The sequence below is a fragment of the Diachasma alloeum genome, unplaced genomic scaffold (assembly GCF_001412515.2).
Source record: "Diachasma alloeum isolate Michigan unplaced genomic scaffold, Dall2.0 Dall_scaffold_00368, whole genome shotgun sequence".
In the NCBI taxonomy this organism is placed as follows: domain Eukaryota; kingdom Metazoa; phylum Arthropoda; class Insecta; order Hymenoptera; family Braconidae; genus Diachasma; species Diachasma alloeum.
In genome coordinates, this window is record NW_021680507.1 from 774414 (window position 1) to 794647 (window position 20234).

The 20234-nt window shown below is 36.6% G+C and overlaps 3 protein-coding genes across 3 annotated transcripts; 2 read left to right on the top strand and 1 right to left on the bottom strand.

Annotated features, from left to right (window-relative positions):
- Positions 1 to 28: 28 nt before the first annotated feature.
- Positions 29 to 5966, bottom strand: LOC107041598 (venom acid phosphatase Acph-1). Its single transcript, XM_015262210.2, has 6 exons — positions 5751 to 5966; positions 4291 to 4401; positions 2518 to 2780; positions 2171 to 2454; positions 321 to 529; positions 29 to 238 (listed from the first exon to the last, which is right to left on the bottom strand). Exons 1-6 carry the CDS (start codon positions 5841 to 5843, stop codon positions 77 to 79), a joined length of 1122 nt encoding a protein of 373 aa, XP_015117696.1. The 5' UTR covers positions 5844 to 5966; the 3' UTR covers positions 29 to 76.
- Positions 5967 to 7661: 1695 nt separating this feature from the next.
- Positions 7662 to 13896, top strand: LOC107041599 (venom acid phosphatase Acph-1). The gene is made up of 6 exons (XM_015262211.1): positions 7662 to 7865; positions 7942 to 8052; positions 8871 to 9133; positions 9385 to 9668; positions 12259 to 12464; positions 13309 to 13896. The coding sequence occupies exons 1-6, from the start codon at positions 7776 to 7778 to the stop codon at positions 13441 to 13443; spliced, it is 1089 nt and encodes a 362-aa protein (XP_015117697.1). The 5' UTR covers positions 7662 to 7775; the 3' UTR covers positions 13444 to 13896.
- Positions 13897 to 15043: 1147 nt separating this feature from the next.
- Positions 15044 to 19943, top strand: LOC107041557 (venom acid phosphatase Acph-1). The gene is made up of 6 exons (XM_015262161.1): positions 15044 to 15154; positions 15920 to 16030; positions 17140 to 17402; positions 18856 to 19139; positions 19408 to 19616; positions 19711 to 19943. The coding sequence occupies exons 1-6, from the start codon at positions 15062 to 15064 to the stop codon at positions 19849 to 19851; spliced, it is 1101 nt and encodes a 366-aa protein (XP_015117647.1). The 5' UTR covers positions 15044 to 15061; the 3' UTR covers positions 19852 to 19943.
- The last annotated feature ends 291 nt before the right edge of the window (positions 19944 to 20234 follow it).

Sequence of the window (20234 nt, forward strand, 5' to 3'; positions counted from 1 at the left end):
ACAATAACTGAAAGCACTTTCCCTCAAAATCCATTTCATTATCTGTACAAGAATTAAAATACACTCAAAAACATTTTCAAAAAATTTTCGCTATTTTATCTTTTGGGCATATTATATCTTCCTGAGTAGGAAAAATGTCTCTGAACAATTTAATGAATTCATCGAAAGGGCACACTTCACCACAACCGGGGATATTCACCGGTACTCGGTCCGCTGGAATTCCTTTGTAGTAATATACCTGGAATAATTCATGAACATTACTCCTATGAAGACGAGATCCACGTGGAAACCTTCAACATTGTTATTAATCTTGCACTCACCTTGACGTAATGTTTATGATCATCATCTTCCAGCAATTCAACAAAAATAGCGCTCGAATATTGAGCTCCGTGAGGTTCATTATAATCAAAAATCTCCAGGAATGAAACAATATTATAGTCATGACCTCCGAAGAAATTCATTTTGAGATCAGGCTCTTCTCCGCTGATTACAGATGACATAGTGTCAGTGAAGTTCTTCAACATGATTCCTGCCAATAGATTAATAATTATAGTAGACTCTTGTTGTAGATTGGCTGAAGAAGAGAGAAACAAAGACAGACAATCTGTCTGTTCCAAACACTAATTGGTTGATTGAGGTTTATTAACTGTGCATTATGCTGTACAAAGAAAATATGACATAAGTCATGAAGCAGGAAGCAGAAAGATACAAAAGATTTAAACATGGGATTAATATAAATAGGTCAAAAAATAAATAAATAAATAAAAAACACGACTAAAATAAAAAATAGAGAAAAAAAATGGAGTCATTCTGGAAAACGCACTGCCATGCTATGCCCATTAGTGGAAAATGATCTAGAGAGAGGTAGATTTCAAAGAATACCTATCTTACGCTCGATCAGAACGTACTTAAAAATTGTCCCAATGGAATAGCGTAAAATTTACTATATACGAAGCCTCGACAAAATTGTGCAGGTGCAGAACTGTATGAATAATTGACAAAATCTCTTTATATTATAAAAATCCAAATCGACTTCTGATGAAAATTTGGGTCATGTGGGAGTCAAGTACTTAAAAATGAGAAATTTATTCATTTATGAATGCGTTGGTTGGAGCCTTTCTTGTGAATACGATGGTTGTGAAATGGTGATCGTAAACTGTTCGGAGCGCGATATTTTGCATTTTTTTTTCATTTCTCAGGTGAACCGAGTCTGTTAGCTGTGAGTACCACGGATATCATCTATCAAACACCTGTCAAAAATATACGACTTGAACATACCCAAGGAGATGAAGGGAGCGGGCGAAGCGAGCGGGGAGGCTAGCCCCCTCTCGCGGGTTGGCGAGCGAAGCGAGCAGGGGGCGACGCCCCTCAGTTATCAAAATAAACGTGAATTTGAAGAAAATATGACGCATGAAACAAAAATATACAACCTAAAGATACCCAAGGAGATGGGGGGGGGGAGCGAGCGAAGCGAGCGCGAGGGGTAGCCCCCTTTCACAAGTTAAGGAGCAAAGCGAGCTAGCCCCCTCTCGCGGGTTGGCGAGCGAAGCGAGCAGGGGGCGACGCCCCTCAGTTATCAAAATAAACGTGAATTTGAAGAAAATATGACGCATGAAACGAAAATATACAACCTAAAGATACCCAAGGAGATGGGGGGGGAGCGAGCGAAACGAGCGCGAGGGGTAGCCCCCTTTCACAAGTTAAGGAGCAAAGCGAGCTAGCCCCCTCTCACGGGTTGGTGAGCGAAGCGAGCAAGGGGCGACGCCCGCTAGTCATCCTAATAAACATGGATTTAAAGAAAATATGATGCATGAAACAAAAAGTAATGTGCTCGGCGGTAAAACTTTTGGAGCGGAGGGTACGACAGAGAAAAATATCCTTAATAAGCGATCCTCTGTCGGCTCGCGTCAGGCGGCTTAGTACCTTTTCCAGAATGACTATATTTCAGTAGTTCCAGTGTTCCCGTACCGTCACTGTAGTGGCCCCACTGCGCATTTCTGTCGCGCAGAGGGGCCCACATATTACCTACACACGCTTAGATTGTTAATGGTGGGAGAAGTCAACTTCCCCAACTGAAATCTTAGAGAGGCGAAACCATAGAAACGTTGTGTTCTACGTGAAATTTCAACAGTAATTTTTCAACTGCATATTCATCACAAATAACCCTCACCTCCATTCAGCGTTTTTAGTCTTTTCGTATAGCTGCCTATGCGGAAATGAAAAACGGCGGCATCGGATAGCAAGCCCTCAGGGAAGATTCCCTCCGTCCATTCAGGAAGTTCAAGTCCCATGAAATACAACGCTTTCAGGCTGGAGTAAATACCAGCAACATTCTTTGTATCGACTATTGATTTGCCCGTCCACTCTGTAAGATTTCTCATCAATTCGCTGTACTGCGCCTCCTTTTCTCGGATTTCCGGGAGTTGCAGCGTTTTCTGCAACTCTGCTGCAAACCTGAAGGTAAAAGGTTCACATATCCCATATTCCGGAGTCAACGAGTCAGTTTTTGGGACCTACTGCGGGCACTCGATGGGCATCACAAGAACATCGGGACGGGGCATGTAATTCGTGACAACTGGCTGCCAATGTAAGCTTGGATTCCATTGCTGCCCAGGCGATGGAGGAAAAGCTCCTGCCATCGCTAATTGTAGAGACATCTTAGTTCTGTCTTTATCAGAACTACGGGCACGGATCATTTCTGGATGATATATATCTCCCAGGAATTCACTGTATTGCTGGCGAACGTAGCGACCAAAGTCGTATACGCGTTGCTTTCCTTGCTATTGAAGAATATGCAAAATCAGTGAGAATTGTTTAAGTAGTATATGAATAAACTTTAGTGGAGTCGTTGAGTGTAGCGAGGAAAAATAAATTCAAAAAGCCACAAAAAATTGTTCATTATTAATGATTTTTCCCATCAGGGAAAAATAAATATACCTGAGTTGAGCATACAATATGCTTGAATCAAGTATATTCTATACTCAATTGGGGGATGGGTATTTCAATTCGAAGATGATTGTTTTGTATCAGACCGGGTTGTAGCAAACCCTCTTAAGTGTAATATAAGGCTCAGGCACTGAGTGTCAGAATATAAGGGTCAAAAAGTGGAGGTTAAAAAATGAGGGTCAGAATATTAGGATCAAAAAATTAGGGTCAGAATATAAAAGTCAAAAAGTGGGTGTCAGGTAATGAGGGTCTAAATATAAGTCATATATTATGCTTGATCACCGTTTTTAGCCCTTATATGACCTCATTGCCTGACACCCACTTTTTGACTTTTATATTCTGACTATAATTTTTTGATCCTAATATTCTGACCCTCTTTTTTTAACCCTAAAATTCTGACCCCCATTCCTTCACCTTTACATTCAGGCCCTCAGTTTTTAACTCTCATATTCCGATCCTCATTTTTTAAACTCCACTTTTTGACCCTTATATTATCACACTTAGTGTCTGATTCTTATCTTACATTTGAGAGCGCTTGGTACAACCTGGGCTGATACGAAATAATCATCGTCGAATTGAAACACACATCCCCCATTCCAGTATAACCATTTGCTTCGTCTCACGATACCCCACTTTTTGCCGTTTTGTAGTCGTGTGCGTGCGTCAGCGTGCTTCTCTTATGGCGCACTAATACTCGGACAGGCCCCCACTCCTCTCACACCGAGACAATTCGAGACTTAGGCGAAGCAGTGGGTTAAAATATACTTGAATCAAGTATAATATATACTCTAATCAAGAATAATATGCTTGAATCAGGTTTATGCATATACTCGATCCGGACATAAAATGTATTCAATTCAAGTATATTTTATTTCCGTTATGAAATCTAACTTTGATGAGTGTAAGAAATTAGTCCATCCAATTCTTTCTTCATCTATTTTCGGAAATAATAGTCTCTCGTTGAACGATAATTTTCATATACTCAACCAAAATGATTCTATTCACGTTAACTTTCGAGGATATTTATCATTTTTGGATGATATACATCTCCCAGGAATTCAGCGTATTGCTGACGAATCTAGAGACCAAGGTCGTACACGCGTTGTTTTCCGTGCTATCGAAAAATATGCAAAATCATTGGGAATTATCAGCTCAATAGAAATATTTATCATTTCAATTTAATACTATTCTTGAGCTGACCTTGACATATATTTCATTCATTTATTTTGAACCAATTTTCAAGAGAAGCTTAATGGGCGTGAAAATTATTGCAATCCGTTATTTGTTTGTTTTGAATAGGTTTCATGCCATTATTAGAGATAAAAGTATTCCTGCGCAACTTACGTTGGTCAATTGTCCGTGACCATAAGGGGCGAAGGTCTCATTTACATACGGATTAGTGGGAAATACTTCGGTACCGCTTTCCAGTGGAGTCCTATCTCCATGACGAAATACCTTTAAAATACAATATTTAATGAATCTTCAAAAATCAGGACTCGGATTAAAAAATTGAATAGAAAACCTAGCGAATTTGCTAGACAATTCTATAGGAATTCTATAGAGTTTCTATACGATTTCTATTGGAATTCTATTTGTTTTTTGCGCCGGTTCTATTGGATATTCAATAGAAAAGAATGAAGATTTCGAATTTCTGTTTGACTTTTTCTCTTGACATTTTTTCTATAAGAATGCTTAGGCATCAATTTTCCAAGTTTTTTTCACTGAGATTCTGTAATGCAAAACCAAAGAAAATCTAGTGGAAAAAACTTGGAAGATTTGTGCCCAATAATTCTAATAGAAAAAATTTAAAGAGAAAAATTCGAACAGAATCAGCGCAAAAAACAAATAGAATTTTTCAATAGAATTCCAATAGAAATTCTATAAAAACCCCATAGAATTTTTAGAGAATTCCAACAGAATATCCTAGCGTATTCGCTAGGTTTCCTGTTGACTTTTTCTCATCAAATATCCAATAGAATCAGCGCAAAAAACAAATAGAATTTTTCAATAGAATTCTAATAGAAATTCTATAGAAACCCCATAGAATTTTTAGAGAATTCCAACAGAATTTCCTAGCGAATTCGCTAGGTTTCCTGTTGACTTTTTCACAAAAAATATCCAATAGAATCGGCGCAAAAAAATGGAATTTTTCAATAGAATTCCAATAGAAATTCTATAGAAACCCCCACAGAACTCTTGTAGAATTCCACCAGAATTTCCTAGCGAATTCGCTAGGTTTTCTATTAAATCTTTTCATATGTGCAACTGTTAAAGTAGAAATTAACAGAGGAAATTCTATGGAGAATTCCAAAATTTCCTAATATAGGATTTTCCAATAGGACTTTTTATACGATTTTCTATGGGATGTCATGAAGGACGTCCCTAGAGGACATCCTACAGGAAATCCTAGTGGAAAAATCCCACAGAAAATCCTATTGGAAAAATCCTATAGGGCAGGGTAGGGCAAAACGGACCAGGCGGGCAAAACGGACCGTTGACAAAAAATTGATAATTTTTGTTTTTGCTTCCGAATGGAGCAAATTCGAAGTCATTTGTGGTTTGAGGTGATCAGCAAATCTGATCAAATTGCGGTTCAACGACACTTGTCTATAAAACCCCTGTGACGGTTACGATCCAAGAAACTCACTTTTAATTCAACACATTCAGTGTTCCTGATTTGAAGGGAAGGAAAAAAAATTACCAATTTTCTGTCAGGGGTCCGTTTTGCCCCAGGGGTCCGTTTTACCCTTCCGGTCCGTTTTGCCCTACCCTCCCCTAAGATTTTTTGCACTCATAATGCCCACCACATTTAGGAACTTCAGCTTCAGCCCAACAACCGCCTGAATCCCCATAAAAAGGAACACCAAAACAACAAGAAACTTCACAGTTCGTGACATGATGATGATGATGATCGTCCAGTTTACCAATCACTGAATAGAAAATTGAGTAGAAAAATTTCACTGAGTGTCAATTGCTACTTCAACGACTGAAGCTGCGGCGAGAGGAGACTCACGTCGTCCGATGCGTATCCAAACAGATTGATAATTGAGGAAAATATAAGTTAATGACGGCTAATAGAGAAAAGTGAAGAGCGATTGCGCATGACCTATGAACTTGAGTAACTGATATAACTTTGCGTCTTCCCTTATCGTGATTTCAACCAGAGAAATCTTGACCAGTTTTTCTACTAGGCACGGTGTTGCAGCTTCCTCGAAGGTTGACGGACTACGGGAAATGAAATTGCGATTGGGATACACACGATTATTTTATTACAGTATGATAACCATAATAAAATGGACTTTCCGAGGGAATGCTTCGAAGTTTGATTTCACAACCTTTCCAATTCACTAATTCATCAGTAGAATTTGTTACATTTTTTATTTTCCTTTTCTGTAATAGAGAAACAGCGATTTGAAAGAAGTTCTTTATGCCATAAAACCTTCCTGAATCAAATAAAACAGTCCTCGGCGTCAAGTCCCATGTATTCACGACAAAAATGGAAAAGTTTTATTTTTTTTAACCTAATATAATCTCGAGTCGAGAAGTTTTCTATTTTCATGAATTGATGGAAAATTCGTAGCTAGGAGATGATTATATTGAGAAATTAATTGAATGTTGTTTTCTCGAATGAAGCCGATGGTTAAATTGAGCTTTCCGTACATCACATTGAACGAAATTTGTGATATCCAAGTTTCTGTTGAATTGCCGTAATCTGTGATCCTGTTATTGTAAACTAATGCGATTTTTTTCAGTCAAGAAATATAAACTTCTTTCAACTCAACGACATCTTACTACAATCTCAAAGCTTTTTCCGCGTAACAATATTCATCCTGATTCGACATGCGACATGCCCACTTCAATTATAATTTACTTGGAACAACGTATGATCGTGTTGATTGAGATAACAACGTATTTAGTCTTGAGAATAATTTTGATTTTTGAGTAAACCAACGAATTTCTGGAGTTGGCAAACTTTTGGCTAGAAAGAAATCTAATACTCTCATTATTGCGACAAATAAAAGAAACTTCAATTCTAGAGAAGTTCGATTTCTCCTAATCAAATGTATCTCAAGAAGAGATGACTGGTATTCACTGTGAAATTATGTTTATTTCAAAATTAACAACCAAATGATAGTTGACTCAAAGGAAATTCTCTTGATAAATTTTTTTTTTCTGTCAGTGTAAGATGGTAAAATGTATTAATTGTTTTTCAGTTCTTGTAATCATAATAAAATAGAATTTCAGAGCGAGTGCTTCGAAGTTTGATTTCACAACCTTTCCGATTCCCTAATTCATCACACGGAGAGAAATGTTCAGTAAAAATTACGGAACTCACAGTTCACTGATTACGGAATCGACTTGGAAAATTTAAGTGACGGTATCGTAATTGTTCACAGGAGATTCAGGTAATCATTACGGAACGCTCTGGAAAAATTCCGTGATCTTAGGTAAAAATTACGCGACAGTTCCGTAAAATTTCCTCCAACCACATTTCGCTCCGGAATTACGGAAAAGATACGTAATTTTTATTGAATATTCCTCTCCGTGCAGTAGAATTTGTTGCATTTTTAAATATTCTTTTCTGTAACGAAAAATAACGTTCTACAGGAAAGTTTTTACTTCATAATAACATTTACCAATGTGACCATGCGCATTATCTTCTTATCAACGCTTGAAAATTCATTTTTCCAGTACATTAGTCACTTAGCCGGGACCTTCAGCGTTTACAATTGTCAGCATTCACTTGCAATACCGATGTCATAGTTCGAAATTTCTTTTGATAACACAGTGAAACGAGAGTATTCCTCAAATTTACTGTCATATTCGTAATGGAAATCCTCGAATTTTCATTAACCGTGTTTCCAATTTTCTTTGGAGTTCAGGAAGTTGTGGCTCAGGACCTCAAATTGGTAAATGTGGTGAGTAATCATCGATACAAATTGATATCAATTCTGTAATTTGAATATTCGTCATCTATAAATTTTTCAATTCTAGCTTTTTCGACATGGTGATCGAGCTCCTCTGACTGATGACGGAGAATCCTTCCCCACGAGTCCTTATTTGTGCTCGAAATTCTTGCCTTATGGTCCATCACAACTAACCAATGCAAGTTATAAAAAATTTTCATATTGTTTTTACACATGAATTAATTTCGAGGAAAACGTTGTGAATTCTATAGAAAATTCTATTGAACTTTCGTTGAAGATTCTATTAGTTTGTGGGCAATTATGTGCATTTTTTTAACGAAAATGTCCGATAGAAATTTTTTTATGAAATAAAAAAATTATTAATAATACATTTTTCTATTGAGACATTGTCTATAGAAATTCCTCAACAAGAATTTTCAATTTTTTTCTACTGTATCTTACTTCCCTTTTCATATAAAAAGAATCAAATAAAAAAACTTTGGGAATTTGAGCCGAATTTCTATTTCTATAGAAAATATCTCAGTAGAATAAGTTGTATAAAAAATCGAATTTTTGTCAGTTTTTTCTGTAGAATATTTGTCATTAAACATTCCAACAACAAAGCGGTAAAACGGCTAAGGTCGACTTGGCTCTCAACTGAGTTTTTGAAGAATATCTCCGAATCTATGGGAGATAGCGAAATTTTTGTAATAATCTTTTTCGTAACACTCAGTTCGCTCTACAAAAAAAGTTATAACAAAAATGTTGCTATCTTCCTTAGATTCCGAGATATTCATCGAAAACGGACCAATAGTCAAAAATGAATTAGACCGTTTTAGCGCTTCGCTGCTGATGTCTACAAAGCTATGAAATTTTTCAATAGAATAAGCCTAAAACTAATGAAAACTTCAATACAGATGTACTGGAATTTTTTCAGTGAATTCACTCGCATTTCCTGTGAAATTTTTCCGTACGATTTCTTGTCATTTATTCCAATCCATTCGCCCCTCTATTTAGGAAGGAAGACAACGAGAGTACGACCTTGGTATTCACATTCGTCAGCAATACGATGAATTTCTAGGGGCCTTATATCACCCCGCAGAAATCATTGCTCGTAGCACAGACACAGACAGGACGAAAATGTCTCTGCAGCTGGTTATGGCAGGACTTTTTCCGCCTGCACCGGAACAAAAATGGAATCCAAAGCTCGATTGGCAACCAGTTATAGCGGATTACATACCCAGAACGGACTCAGTCGTTTATCCCTTCGATTGCCCGCAGTGAGTCAATATCAAGTTGATGAAGAAATTTTATACACGAGAAAATTTCACGGAAAAACTTCGAATTCAGCGATTTCGATGAAATATTCCATTAGATTTCTATCGAGTTTCTATTGAAAATTCTATTAGTTTTTGGCCGAATCTATTGAGGAATTCCGCATCCTTACTGCGCGTTTTGTTAGTGAAAAATGTTCAATAGAAACTATTGTATAGAAAAAATCAAAAAATCATCTGAAACCGGTTCTTCCCAGATACCAAGAGGAATTTGAAGTCGTAGAACAATCACCCGACGTCCAAGAAGAGATATCGCAACACAGCGAATTGCTGAAGAACCTCACCGAATGGACCGGCCAGCCAGTTACAAAGGCAAAGGACTTTGAACATCTTTACGGTTACCTCAGTAGCTTAAACGCCATGGGATTGGAACTGCCGGACTGGACTCAAGGTATTTTCCCTGATGGTGAGCTATTGGACCTCGCAGTCCTGAGTTATCGGATCCAGAGTTACACTCAGAGACTAAAAGTGTTGAATGGAGGTGAGAATTCAATGCACTGTTAGAAAAAAAATGAAACTTCATAGACAGTTGACTACGGATTTTCAGGACAGTGACACTGAATGCGATTTAGGGGAAAAAATCATGAAATTGCAGGTTTTACTGACAATTCAGTAAAATTCCAGAATTTTAAGCAGCTTCAAGACGAGGTTGATTCACTTGAGTATTTACAGTGGAATCTCCATAACTGCACGCCTCTCGGGGTTTGGGTTCTCGGAATTTGCACTTATGAAAGGACCCTTCTTCGCCAGCGAAAGAGCGAGAGCGCTGAGTTAGAAAGAGATGCGTGTAGAGGCAATGGTGAGGGAAACACGGCTGTGTGGCGCACTTGGTAGCAGCATGAGATTCACAACCTAAAGCTCCCAGGTTCGAGCCCCGGCCGGGCCAAAATTCCACAGCAATTTTTCATCACAATTTTCCACATAATATTCAACTGGAAATTCAACACAATTTTCAAACCGAATATTCCACGGAATTTTCCATTGAAAAATCCACTCCACATTCAACATTCCCTGGCTGAAGGCCCTCGGGCGATGGCCGCGTTGGCAAGTTAACCCTTGCAACGAAAAACCGGTGAAATTTGAAATTTTATTTGGTGAGGGAAAGAGCCATTAGGCCGACTGCGTGGCATTATCACGAATAACCACACTAGGGATGTGAGTGACAAAAATGACCGGTCAAATGACGGTCAATTACCGCGGTCATGACGTGTAATTACCATGTCCATAAATCTGACGATTCGGTCAGGAATTTAAAAAATGACCAATTCAATTCTGACGGTCAATTCTCATCTATATAGATGACATACAGAAATTTTTATTCGGTTAATCGGTGTCGGCAAGGTTACTGGCGGTCATAGGGACCCTAGGTCGCCTAACTAATCAAATAAAATAACCAAAAATTTGACCGAAAAAATTACCAAAAATAAAATGACCGTCAATTTGCATCTATATAGAGGAATTTTGGGCATTTTCTCAAATTTTTGACGCTGGTTGTTCATGATGGCCATTTTGCATAGGGAATTATCTCGGTGTCAGAAAATGGTCAGAAAACGGTCAATTTTGCCTGACCTCACCGAATTGAAAAATGACGGTCATTTCACATCCCTAAACCACACACGGCGAAGTACCGGGTAAACAGAATACTATTGCGCACAGTCCTCGTGCATTGTAGATAGAGAGCGGAAGAGGTTAGAGCGAGAACGGGCATAAAGAGGAATTGTAATGGTGGGGGAACACTTCCCCTCGTGTGGTGGGACAGCGTGACATCGTAATTTTGTGAGAATCCTTCCAAAAATTAGTGTGCTGTTCACCAACGCTGGGACATAACAGGGAGTCATCGGAGAATTCGCATGTGGCACACTAATTTTACGGGAATCCCCCGAAAAAGTGGCCGGAGTCCCACCAAAAATTAGGGTGCCACTTATGAATTTTTCGAGGACCCCATGTTATGTCCCGGCGTTGGGGGACAGCACACTAATTTTTGGGAGATTTTTTTCTCAGTGTAGGTGAGCAGTTACGGAGGTCCCACTGTACCGAGCACTGTATCGAGCAATTAATTTAAATTTTGGATAGATTGAATGTTTTGATGCGTCCGCACTAACGGCTCAACTTGAAGTGTCCTTTTCGCTTCGCGTGTTGCTACTAGAAGAAAGGGTCTCATCGCAGGAGCATTTTCAGGTCTTCTATTTTTAGCTGCAATTTCCATCAACAGAAGAATACGCTACAGTTTTTCTCTTGAGTTGGGGGTAGTCAATGCTCGAATTAGTATATTTCGTAACGAGTGCAAAAAAGTGTTTTTTGGCGAGTGGGAGGTTCGGTGGGAGTCGCCTTCGGCTCGTGATATAATCCCACGAGCTAAAAATCATTTTTTCACGAGTTACGAACAATATTTTTCATCACAATGTGGCGGAAATTGGACTTTTAGGCACGCGGAGCGTGCCGAAAAGTTCACTTTTCGTCACAGCGTGATGAAAATAATATTTTATCTTGATATTTAGTAGTTTTAGAATGACAGATCCATAATATTTGTTGGAAATTAATAATTTGGAACATTTCGTGAATCCTTTCAAGATAATTCAGTAGCAAAGTGCTAAAACGGTTTAAGTCGACTTATCTCTTAGTTGAGTTCTTGCAGAATATCTTCGAATCTGAAGGAGATAATGAAATTTTCGTAATAACCTTTTCTCTAGAGCAAATTGAGTGCCACAAAAAAGGTCTAGACAAAAATTTAGCTATCTTCCTTAGATTACGAAATATTCACTAAAAATTGGCCAATAGTACAAATCGACTTAAACCGTTTTACGACTTCACTGCTGAATTAATTCAATATTCTGTTCTACGATGAAATAGATGTTTACATTCGGGCGTCGAGAATGGTGGGGAGTGCGGTAAGTGTTCACGCTGACGAAAAAGCGATCAAGAGGAAATGCAGCTATAACGAGAGTCTATGTAATCATTTCCTATCCTAGTACATAAGGCTTCTCTAACTTGAAAATATAGAAATGTAATTTAGCACGAAAGGAATATAGCTGCTTTATTTTCTAAACTTTAACTTCCGTTATTCACTCCAGGAAAGATTTTGAAAAATTTCACGGAGAATATGCAGGCTGTAGTCGACGGCACCGAATCCCAAATGAAAATGTTCCTGCTGAGTGGTCATGACCTAAATATCGGGGCTCTTCTGATCGCTCTTGAGGTTTATGAGCCCCACCAGCCTCAGTTCAGCAGCGCGGTATTTCTCGAATTACTAGAGGATGAAGGCGAATATTTCGTCAGCGTGAGTATCCCTGTATTAATGAAAATTAGGGATGGGCAATTTTTAAAAAACATCGATTCCTTATTACTAAAGGAGCTCAAGTGGTATTCTCAAAATAATCAAACTACCAGAGATAGATCATTTTTTCTCGATTTATGAAAATAATCGATGTCTATGCACGTCATATCCGGTCTAACCTTCATGGCGCCTTCTTATGCTAGTATCGAAGAATTGATGTTTTTCATAAACATCGATATTGTGAAACGATTTTCCAGGAAAAAACATCGATTATTTAAAAAATCGATGTTTTTCTCATTACACAGGAGAAAAAACAAATTTTTTTTTTATAATTTTTTTTCTTCTCAAGGCACTTACGTTTCAATGATAAGTACTGCTGGAGAATTAAATTTTGAATCTCGAAACAGGGTTTTTGATTAATTGAAGAGAATAGATGGAATATTTTCCGTTAGCTGCAATAATTAACAAAAATTGAAATTTGAAAAAAATTGACATTTTTTTTAATTTAAAAAACTAATAAACGACTGAACTTGTTCACTTATCATTTATAACATTCATACTGTAGAAAATAATTACTTCAGATTGCGGATAAATTTTTATTTTGTTTATTCTCAATCAATGAACATTATTCTTCGACAAAAAAATGAAAAATTATGTTAGCTTGGTCAGAAACATCGATGTTTGGAAAAAAGAATCGAAAATCGATTAATCGGTCGTTCAAAACATCGAATAAAAAACATCGATGTTTGGGCATGAAAAACCGATGTTTTCGATTAATCGACAAACATCGCCCATCCCTAACGAGAATCAATCTATACTGGCGTCACTCTGTTATCGATTATTTTAGATCTTCTACTACCTGGGAATCCCCCCGGAGCGAACCGCAGTGGCTATTCCTGGATGCGAAAAATTATGTCCTTTTAAGAAGTTCGTGGAATTATACAGTCAAGTCATTCCCACTGAGGAAGACATGATATGCTGAACTGAGGGGATTATTTTGAGAATGGATAGTTGAGTGTGAACTGCAAATTTTCAGAATGTCAACAAAATCAAAGAAAAAGTTGGAGCGAATGACTGAAAATGAAAAAAGTGATGGAAGTTGTTGCGTTTAAGGAAGCGCAAGTGTATGAATCAGGCAGTTGTTGCCAATCGGAGTTCCAAATGCATTCTACACCAATAACTATTTGATTAATTCACTGAGTGAAACATTCTGAAATTTTTGTATTCCTCCAAGTGACAGAATCCATAAAGAAAACTAATTTCCATTCGGATATTTCTTTCCGCTACTCCCATTCTTTTCCTTCTAAAGAAGCCAGACAGGTAAAACCACAAAAGAGTTATTATTGTATCTCATTGTGGTATTTATTGAATCACTGGGGGATGTCAGCGTGAGTATCCCTGTATTAATGAGAATATTATATCAATCTGTACTGACGTCACTGTGTTATCAATTACTTTCGATCTTCTACTATCCGGAAATCCCTCTCCCCAAACGACTCGCAGTCGCTATTTCTGGATGCGAGGAATTATTGCCTTTTAACCCTAGATTGGTCACCATGCGAGGGAATTGCCGCAACGTGTCATTTTTTTCGTCTTGTCACCGGCTGGTTGACCGGAAAAATCCGAAAAAATTGGAATTCGTCAATTAAAGTATCTGGAAAATTTTAGTATTGTTTTTTAAATATTACATTCCAAATTCTGGAAGAAAAAAAATCATTTCCGACAGTTGAACAATTTTTTTCCATGTTAAATGAAATCGCCTATTTAAATTTGGGCCGATTAGCCAATCAGAGGGCAGAAAGGGCCGGAATATAAAAAAAAAAAATGAAATCGCCCGTTGCGCGACGTTGCTGGAAACTCGTTAAACGCGCCCGGGCAGTGTAGAGTGAATTCGGCAACGCTGGAGCCTAAATAACACGGCGGCAAATCCCCGCGGAGGTGACCAGAGTCGCAAGTTCCCGTCAGGTGACCAAACTAGGGTTAAATTATGTCAATTATATTGCATTAGAAAATAATCATGTTAGTTATGACCTTAAGTGAACTCCTTCAATAATTATCAACATTAAAAGATTGATCCAAATTCTTCCCTCTAGAAAATAAGAAATTTAGGAAAAATGAATAATCATTGGAGGAGTTCATCCAAGGTCATGTGCAACATAGTCATCCGCAAGTGTAAGTGTATGAATCGCGATTAAGTGATGAGTTGTAAAAAGTTGTCTACAATCGAGCTTCGAAATGTATTACATCGACAACTATTTGATTAATTCACGGTGTGGAAGATTTTGGTTTTTTTATTCCTCCACGTGACAGAATCCTCTGAAAATCCATAAATTAACGAATTTCCATTCAGATTTTTCTTCCTGTTTCGCCCATTCTTTTCCTTCTGCAGAAGCCTTACAGGAAAAACAATAGAATTATTATCATCATTGTCTCCTACTGAGACTCGTGATTCACTCATTCATCCCATAAATTAAACAACAAACGTATGCCAATAATGAGCACTGATGTATAATAATGTGATCCCGAGAGGATCTCGGCCTATATATAAGCATAAATCTTTGGGTTGTCAACGCTCAGTCCTTTGGAAAATTACTGTCGTCATGTCGCGGATTCCGCTTTCCCGGATAATTTTTTTTCTGCTTGTGCTTGGAGTACATACGATTGTTGGATTGCAGTACAAATTAGTGAATGTGGTGAGTCAATGCATACATGTACTGGAGAATTTTGTAGAAAAATATAGCGAATGCACTCGAAAATACTATTTAATTTTTATCATATTTTCTATTAGTTTTTGGCCAATTCTTTTTATCTCATTTTTTAACATCAAATTTTTTATTGGTTTTTGATCAATTCTATTTAAAAATTGCATACACGTACTGGGGAATTTCATAAGAAAATTAAGTGAATGCACTAGAAAAAACTATTCAATTTTTATCAAAATTTCTTTAAATCAAATTTTCTATTTGTTTTTTATCAATTCGATTTAAAAATTCCACAGCTTATTTACGCAGTTGATTTGAATGGAAATCTTCAATGAAAAATTTTTGTACAGAAAAAAATCAATAGAATTCGATCTTCCTGCACAATCTTTCTAGAGATATTTTCCATGAAAATGTCTTAAATTTTTTTCGTTTTTTTATTTCATTTTTGGAATGATAATAACAAAAATAGAGTTGAAATCAATTAGGAAGTCAATTAGAAATCAATTAGAAAGATCTAGAAATTCTACAGATTTTTTCTATAAAATTGTTTCTATTGGAAATTTCCTGTAAAAAAATGCGCAATGAAGCTGCAGAATTCTTCAACAGAATCGGCCAAAACTAATAGAATTTTGTCAATTTTTCCGCTAATTTATGATTTTAACATTATGTTGATATCACGGTTGAAAAACACCTCCATATCATAACAATATTTTTTAGTCATGCCTTAAAGATCGAATTTTTAAAAATCCATTTCAGGTATTTCGCCATGGGGACAGGACTCCCTTGATTGACGACGACGAACCCTTTCCCACCAGCCCATATCTGAACTGGACGTTCTATCCCTTCGGATCGGGGCAATTAACTAACGTAAACTAAAAAAATTCGTGACGGAGAGAGAAGTTGGATAGAAATTACCTAGAAAATCGTGGCAAATTTTACAGTGCGACAGGAGCGAAATGGATAAAAGTATAAAAATCTCTCTGTCAGGAGGACATTTTTGTCATTCCGGCCGTAAGGAATCACAATAACTCGTACATTCAACCCATGATTTCGTCTGAAAATTACAATCGCATAGCATTCTTTACGCGAAGAAAATTGTTGTCTTTGTAATTTATACAATTATTTTTTGCAATTTAGTTGGAATATTATTACAATAGAACTGTTTGATTTTGTTTTAGTCACATAGAATAAATTATTGGCCTGATGAAGGATACCTTGTGTGTCCGAAACGTCGGCAGAAATGGAAATCTTTTGGAATCTTCTGTTTTTTATAAATTCGAGTGATCAATAAAATTGTTTCAATGACCGTTAATAGCTGAGAAGTTAGAATTTTCTGGGAAGATTAAGAATTTTGAATGAATTTACGTAAAATTGTTGTTGTTGAAATTCGCCAAGTAGTTGTTGAAAAAAAATGGATTACCCACCAGTTGGTAAATTTCAACAACTAGTTGGTAATTCATTTTTTTCAACAACAAGTTTTCACATAAATTACTAACCAGTTGGTGAAATTCACCAAATAGTTTTCTCCGTGTAGCTATACCGATAGATATTTTGACATCATAGACTCTCAGTTCTTCCTGAAATTTGAATAAATTATCAAACAGCGAAACCGAGAGTTTAGTGAGCGGTACAGGCTGCATGCGGCCAATACCGCTCACTCAGCTCCCATCATAATTTTTTAATAAATTATCGAAATTTCACCAAAAGTGAGGGTCTATGATGTCAAAATATCTACGTGAATAGCCAAAGAATGCTCTGCAACTGTAATTTTTATCCGAAATCATGGTTTGGGCTGCAAGAATTGTCGTTATTCCTCAGGTGAATGGTACAGGCACTCCCTCCCCTACTGAAAAATCGAGTTCGCTCCACGATTACTTGACTCCTTCGGTACTTTGTCTCCAGCTTTTTTCTCCCTGCTAAGTCATCAAAATGCAATTTTGCAGAATTGAATAACTAATCATCCCTCTTTTATTTAGGCCGGAAAACAGCGTGAATACGATCTCGGTGTTCACATTCGCGAGAGATACCGCGATTTTCTAGGCGATATTTATAATCCAAGATCGATTATCGCTCGTAGTTCAGACTATGATCGAACGAAGATGTCACTGCAACTGGTGACGGCGGGAATGTTTCCACCTGCACCTGAACAACGGTGGCGTCCAGCTCTGAATTGGCAACCGGTTATTGCTAACTATGTGCCGTATCCTGATTCTCTACTGAGACCTATGAGTTGCCCACGGTTAGTTTTCACGGGGAATGAAACATAATGTGGATGCAAAAGCCATTATGACACTTATGAAAACATTTAATAGAAAAACCTAGCGCTTTCTTTAAGAGATTCTATTGAATTTTTATTGGAAGCGGATGAATTCTATTCCAATTCCCTTCCCGAAAAGATGACTGTAGCGGATTTTGAAGTCAGTAAATGTGCCTTACTGTATATATAGTATCAGTAGGCGTAGAGCTCAGCCGTCATTGCGTGATATATATATATATAATATTATAATATAATATGTATTATATATTATATTAATAATATATTTAATATAATTATATTATAATAATATTATAATATAATAATATAATATGTATTATATATTAGGGGAGGTTGGGGTAAAATGGACACTTTTGACTTTTTTTAAAATGTTAATGACAACTTGAAATATTGATGAAATTCAATATTTTTTTTTTCAGTGTAAAGAACATTTCTTTCCCTTTGTAATGAGCCTAAACTGAGCTCAATTGATAAATTAGTGTCTGAGTTATGAGTAATTTAAAAAAAGTCCAAAGTGTAATACATAATAATATAATATATATATTATATTATTGTATTAATATATAGATATATATGCATGGCGATTATCGCAAAATTTTTGAAATGAGATGAGATGTTTTTATATACATTTATTTCGATAGATTTGTTTCGATAGATATTTTTTATAATATTAATATTATATTTCGATACACGCTTTCTTCCTGCTAGCGCCCCATTCTAGATTGGGGGTTTCTAGTCTATTAAAAAATTCCATCATTTATTGTGTCAATTCATATTGAAGATAAAGATGCGATTTCACCCTGTCATTTTATTGAGACATATTTAATAAAAAAACGATAGATATTGATTATTCTATAGAAATTCTTGGACACAAATTTTCCAAATTTTTTCCGTAATATTTTCATTTTTTCTCATAATGAAATCTAATAAACAAAACTTGGAAAATTCTTGTTCATGAATTTTTACAAAAATCGTCTGAATGGAATGACTTATATGGAATAATCAACATTTACATACTTTTCCTAACAGAATTGGCGCATAGAACGAATAGAATTAGAATTTTCAGAATTATTTTCTAGAATTTTAGATTTTAGAATTTCCTAATAGAAATTCTAAAATCAAATTAATTCTCATCAAATTTCAATGGAATTTCTTGGAGAAAGCGTTAGCGATTTTCTATTAAATATTTTCGTACCCGAAAATATTGCCGAGCCCTAACGAAGATTTTCATAAACGCTTTTGTGTAAGAAGTTGTCATTTTTACTAAACTTACAGCCTTCTTCCACTAGAATTTTGCTAAAAATGAGTAAAGAGTTAACAGCTTACCCAATTATTGAAATTCAGGGGTAATTTTCAACGAATTTTCACATCCGTAGGCATAATTCCCCCAAAACTAATATAAAAATTTTCATTTCAGATACAAGAAAGAGCTGAAAGCTGTGGAGGAATCCCCGGAAGTCCAACTGGAACTCTCTAAGTACAAAGACTTCATGGAAGACCTTACGGCATTGACTGAAAAACCAATAAAGCGTGCGAAGGATGTAGAGGGGCTCTACAACGGTTTGATGGCGCTGTACTCCATGGGGCTTCCCCTGCCTGAATGGACTGAAGGGATCTTCCCTTACGGAATCATGCATGACGCCGCAACCCTGAATTATCGAGTCGTCAGTTGGAACAGGAGGATGAAAATGTTGAATGGAGGTGAGAAAAACGAGAATAAAATCATGACTTCGAATTAATACAAAAACGAATCGCTCACATTAATAGATCAAACCCCGAGTTAACCCTGGGTCAACTCTGGGTTTATGGAAAAAAACCCAGCGAAGAAAGAGAGAAACTCTGGGAAATTTCCATGAACCTAGAGTTAACTCTGAGTTTGATTTATCAGGGCAACTTTCGCTCAAATCGCTCACATATTTTTAAAATTTTTATGACTTTTCCGAGTGAAACTTGACTGAAATTATTGTAGGAATGCTTCTGAAGAACTTCACTGATAATATGTTTCTCGCGGCAACCGCAAAGAATGAATCTCCAGTGAAAATGGTGCTACTAAGTGGCCATGAGATTAATCTAACAGCTCTTTTGGATGCTCTGGGAGTTTATAAACCTCACGTACCGGCATACTCCAGTGCCATGTTTGTTGAACTACTAGAAGATAATAATGAATATTACGTCAGGGTAACGATCACGAAATTCGTCAAAATATTTGCTAAATGTTAATTGAAATAATTCAAACTCATTCAATTAATTTTATTGTTTTGTTCTTTTGTAGATATTCTACTACCTCGGAATTCCGCAAGAAACAGTCCAAGTGAACATCCCCAAATGTGGGAGGATATGTCCTCTCAGCAGGTTCATAAAATTATACTCTGACATCTTCCCCTCGGCGGAGGATGTCCAATGTGTGCCATAATATGAATAGAAAATTGTCCAGTATTTTTCATAAAAGAATTTTAATTTTAAGTTGATGTGAGAATTGAGATTAATAAACGTATTTATACTGAATAATTTGTAACTATTCATTGGTCAATGTTTTTCTCGAGGGAAGAATGCTTCCCCGGCCATCACTTTCGAACAAAAACGAAATCATAACTGCGAATGAATTCGCTTAAACCGCTCATGTATTTTTAAAAATTTTGTGACTCTTCCGAATGAACCTTATTGAAATTATTCTAGGAATACTCCAGTGCCATGTTTGTTGAATTACTAGAAGATAATAATGAATATTACGTCAGGGTAAGGATCACGAAATTCATCAAAATATTTGCTAAATGTTAATTGAAATAATTCAAACTC

What these genes read in the sequence shown, in the direction of transcription:
- LOC107041598 (XM_015262210.2), bottom strand. Translation starts at nt 5,843, where the DNA reads ATGTCACGAACTGTGAAGTTTCTTGTTGTTTTGGTGTTCCTTTTTATG. An exon ending in AGCTGAAGTTCCTAAATGTG is followed by an intron (nt 4,402 to 5,750) that starts GTGGGCATTATG and finishes TGTATTTTAAAG; the next exon opens with GTATTTCGTCATGGAGATAG. An exon ending in ACTAAAAACGCTGAATGGAG is followed by an intron (nt 530 to 2,170) that starts GTGAGGGTTATT and finishes ATCTATTGGCAG; the next exon opens with GAATCATGTTGAAGAACTTC.
- LOC107041599 (XM_015262211.1), top strand. Translation starts at nt 7,776, where the DNA reads ATGGAAATCCTCGAATTTTCATTAACCGTGTTTCCAATTTTCTTTGGA. An exon ending in TATCCCTTCGATTGCCCGCA is followed by an intron (nt 9,134 to 9,384) that starts GTGAGTCAATAT and finishes GGTTCTTCCCAG; the next exon opens with ATACCAAGAGGAATTTGAAG. An exon ending in AAGGCGAATATTTCGTCAGC is followed by an intron (nt 12,465 to 13,308) that starts GTGAGTATCCCT and finishes CGATTATTTTAG; the next exon opens with ATCTTCTACTACCTGGGAAT.
- LOC107041557 (XM_015262161.1), top strand. Translation starts at nt 15,062, where the DNA reads ATGTCGCGGATTCCGCTTTCCCGGATAATTTTTTTTCTGCTTGTGCTT. An exon ending in AGTACAAATTAGTGAATGTG is followed by an intron (nt 15,155 to 15,919) that starts GTGAGTCAATGC and finishes AATCCATTTCAG; the next exon opens with GTATTTCGCCATGGGGACAG. An exon ending in ATAATGAATATTACGTCAGG is followed by an intron (nt 19,617 to 19,710) that starts GTAACGATCACG and finishes GTTCTTTTGTAG; the next exon opens with ATATTCTACTACCTCGGAAT.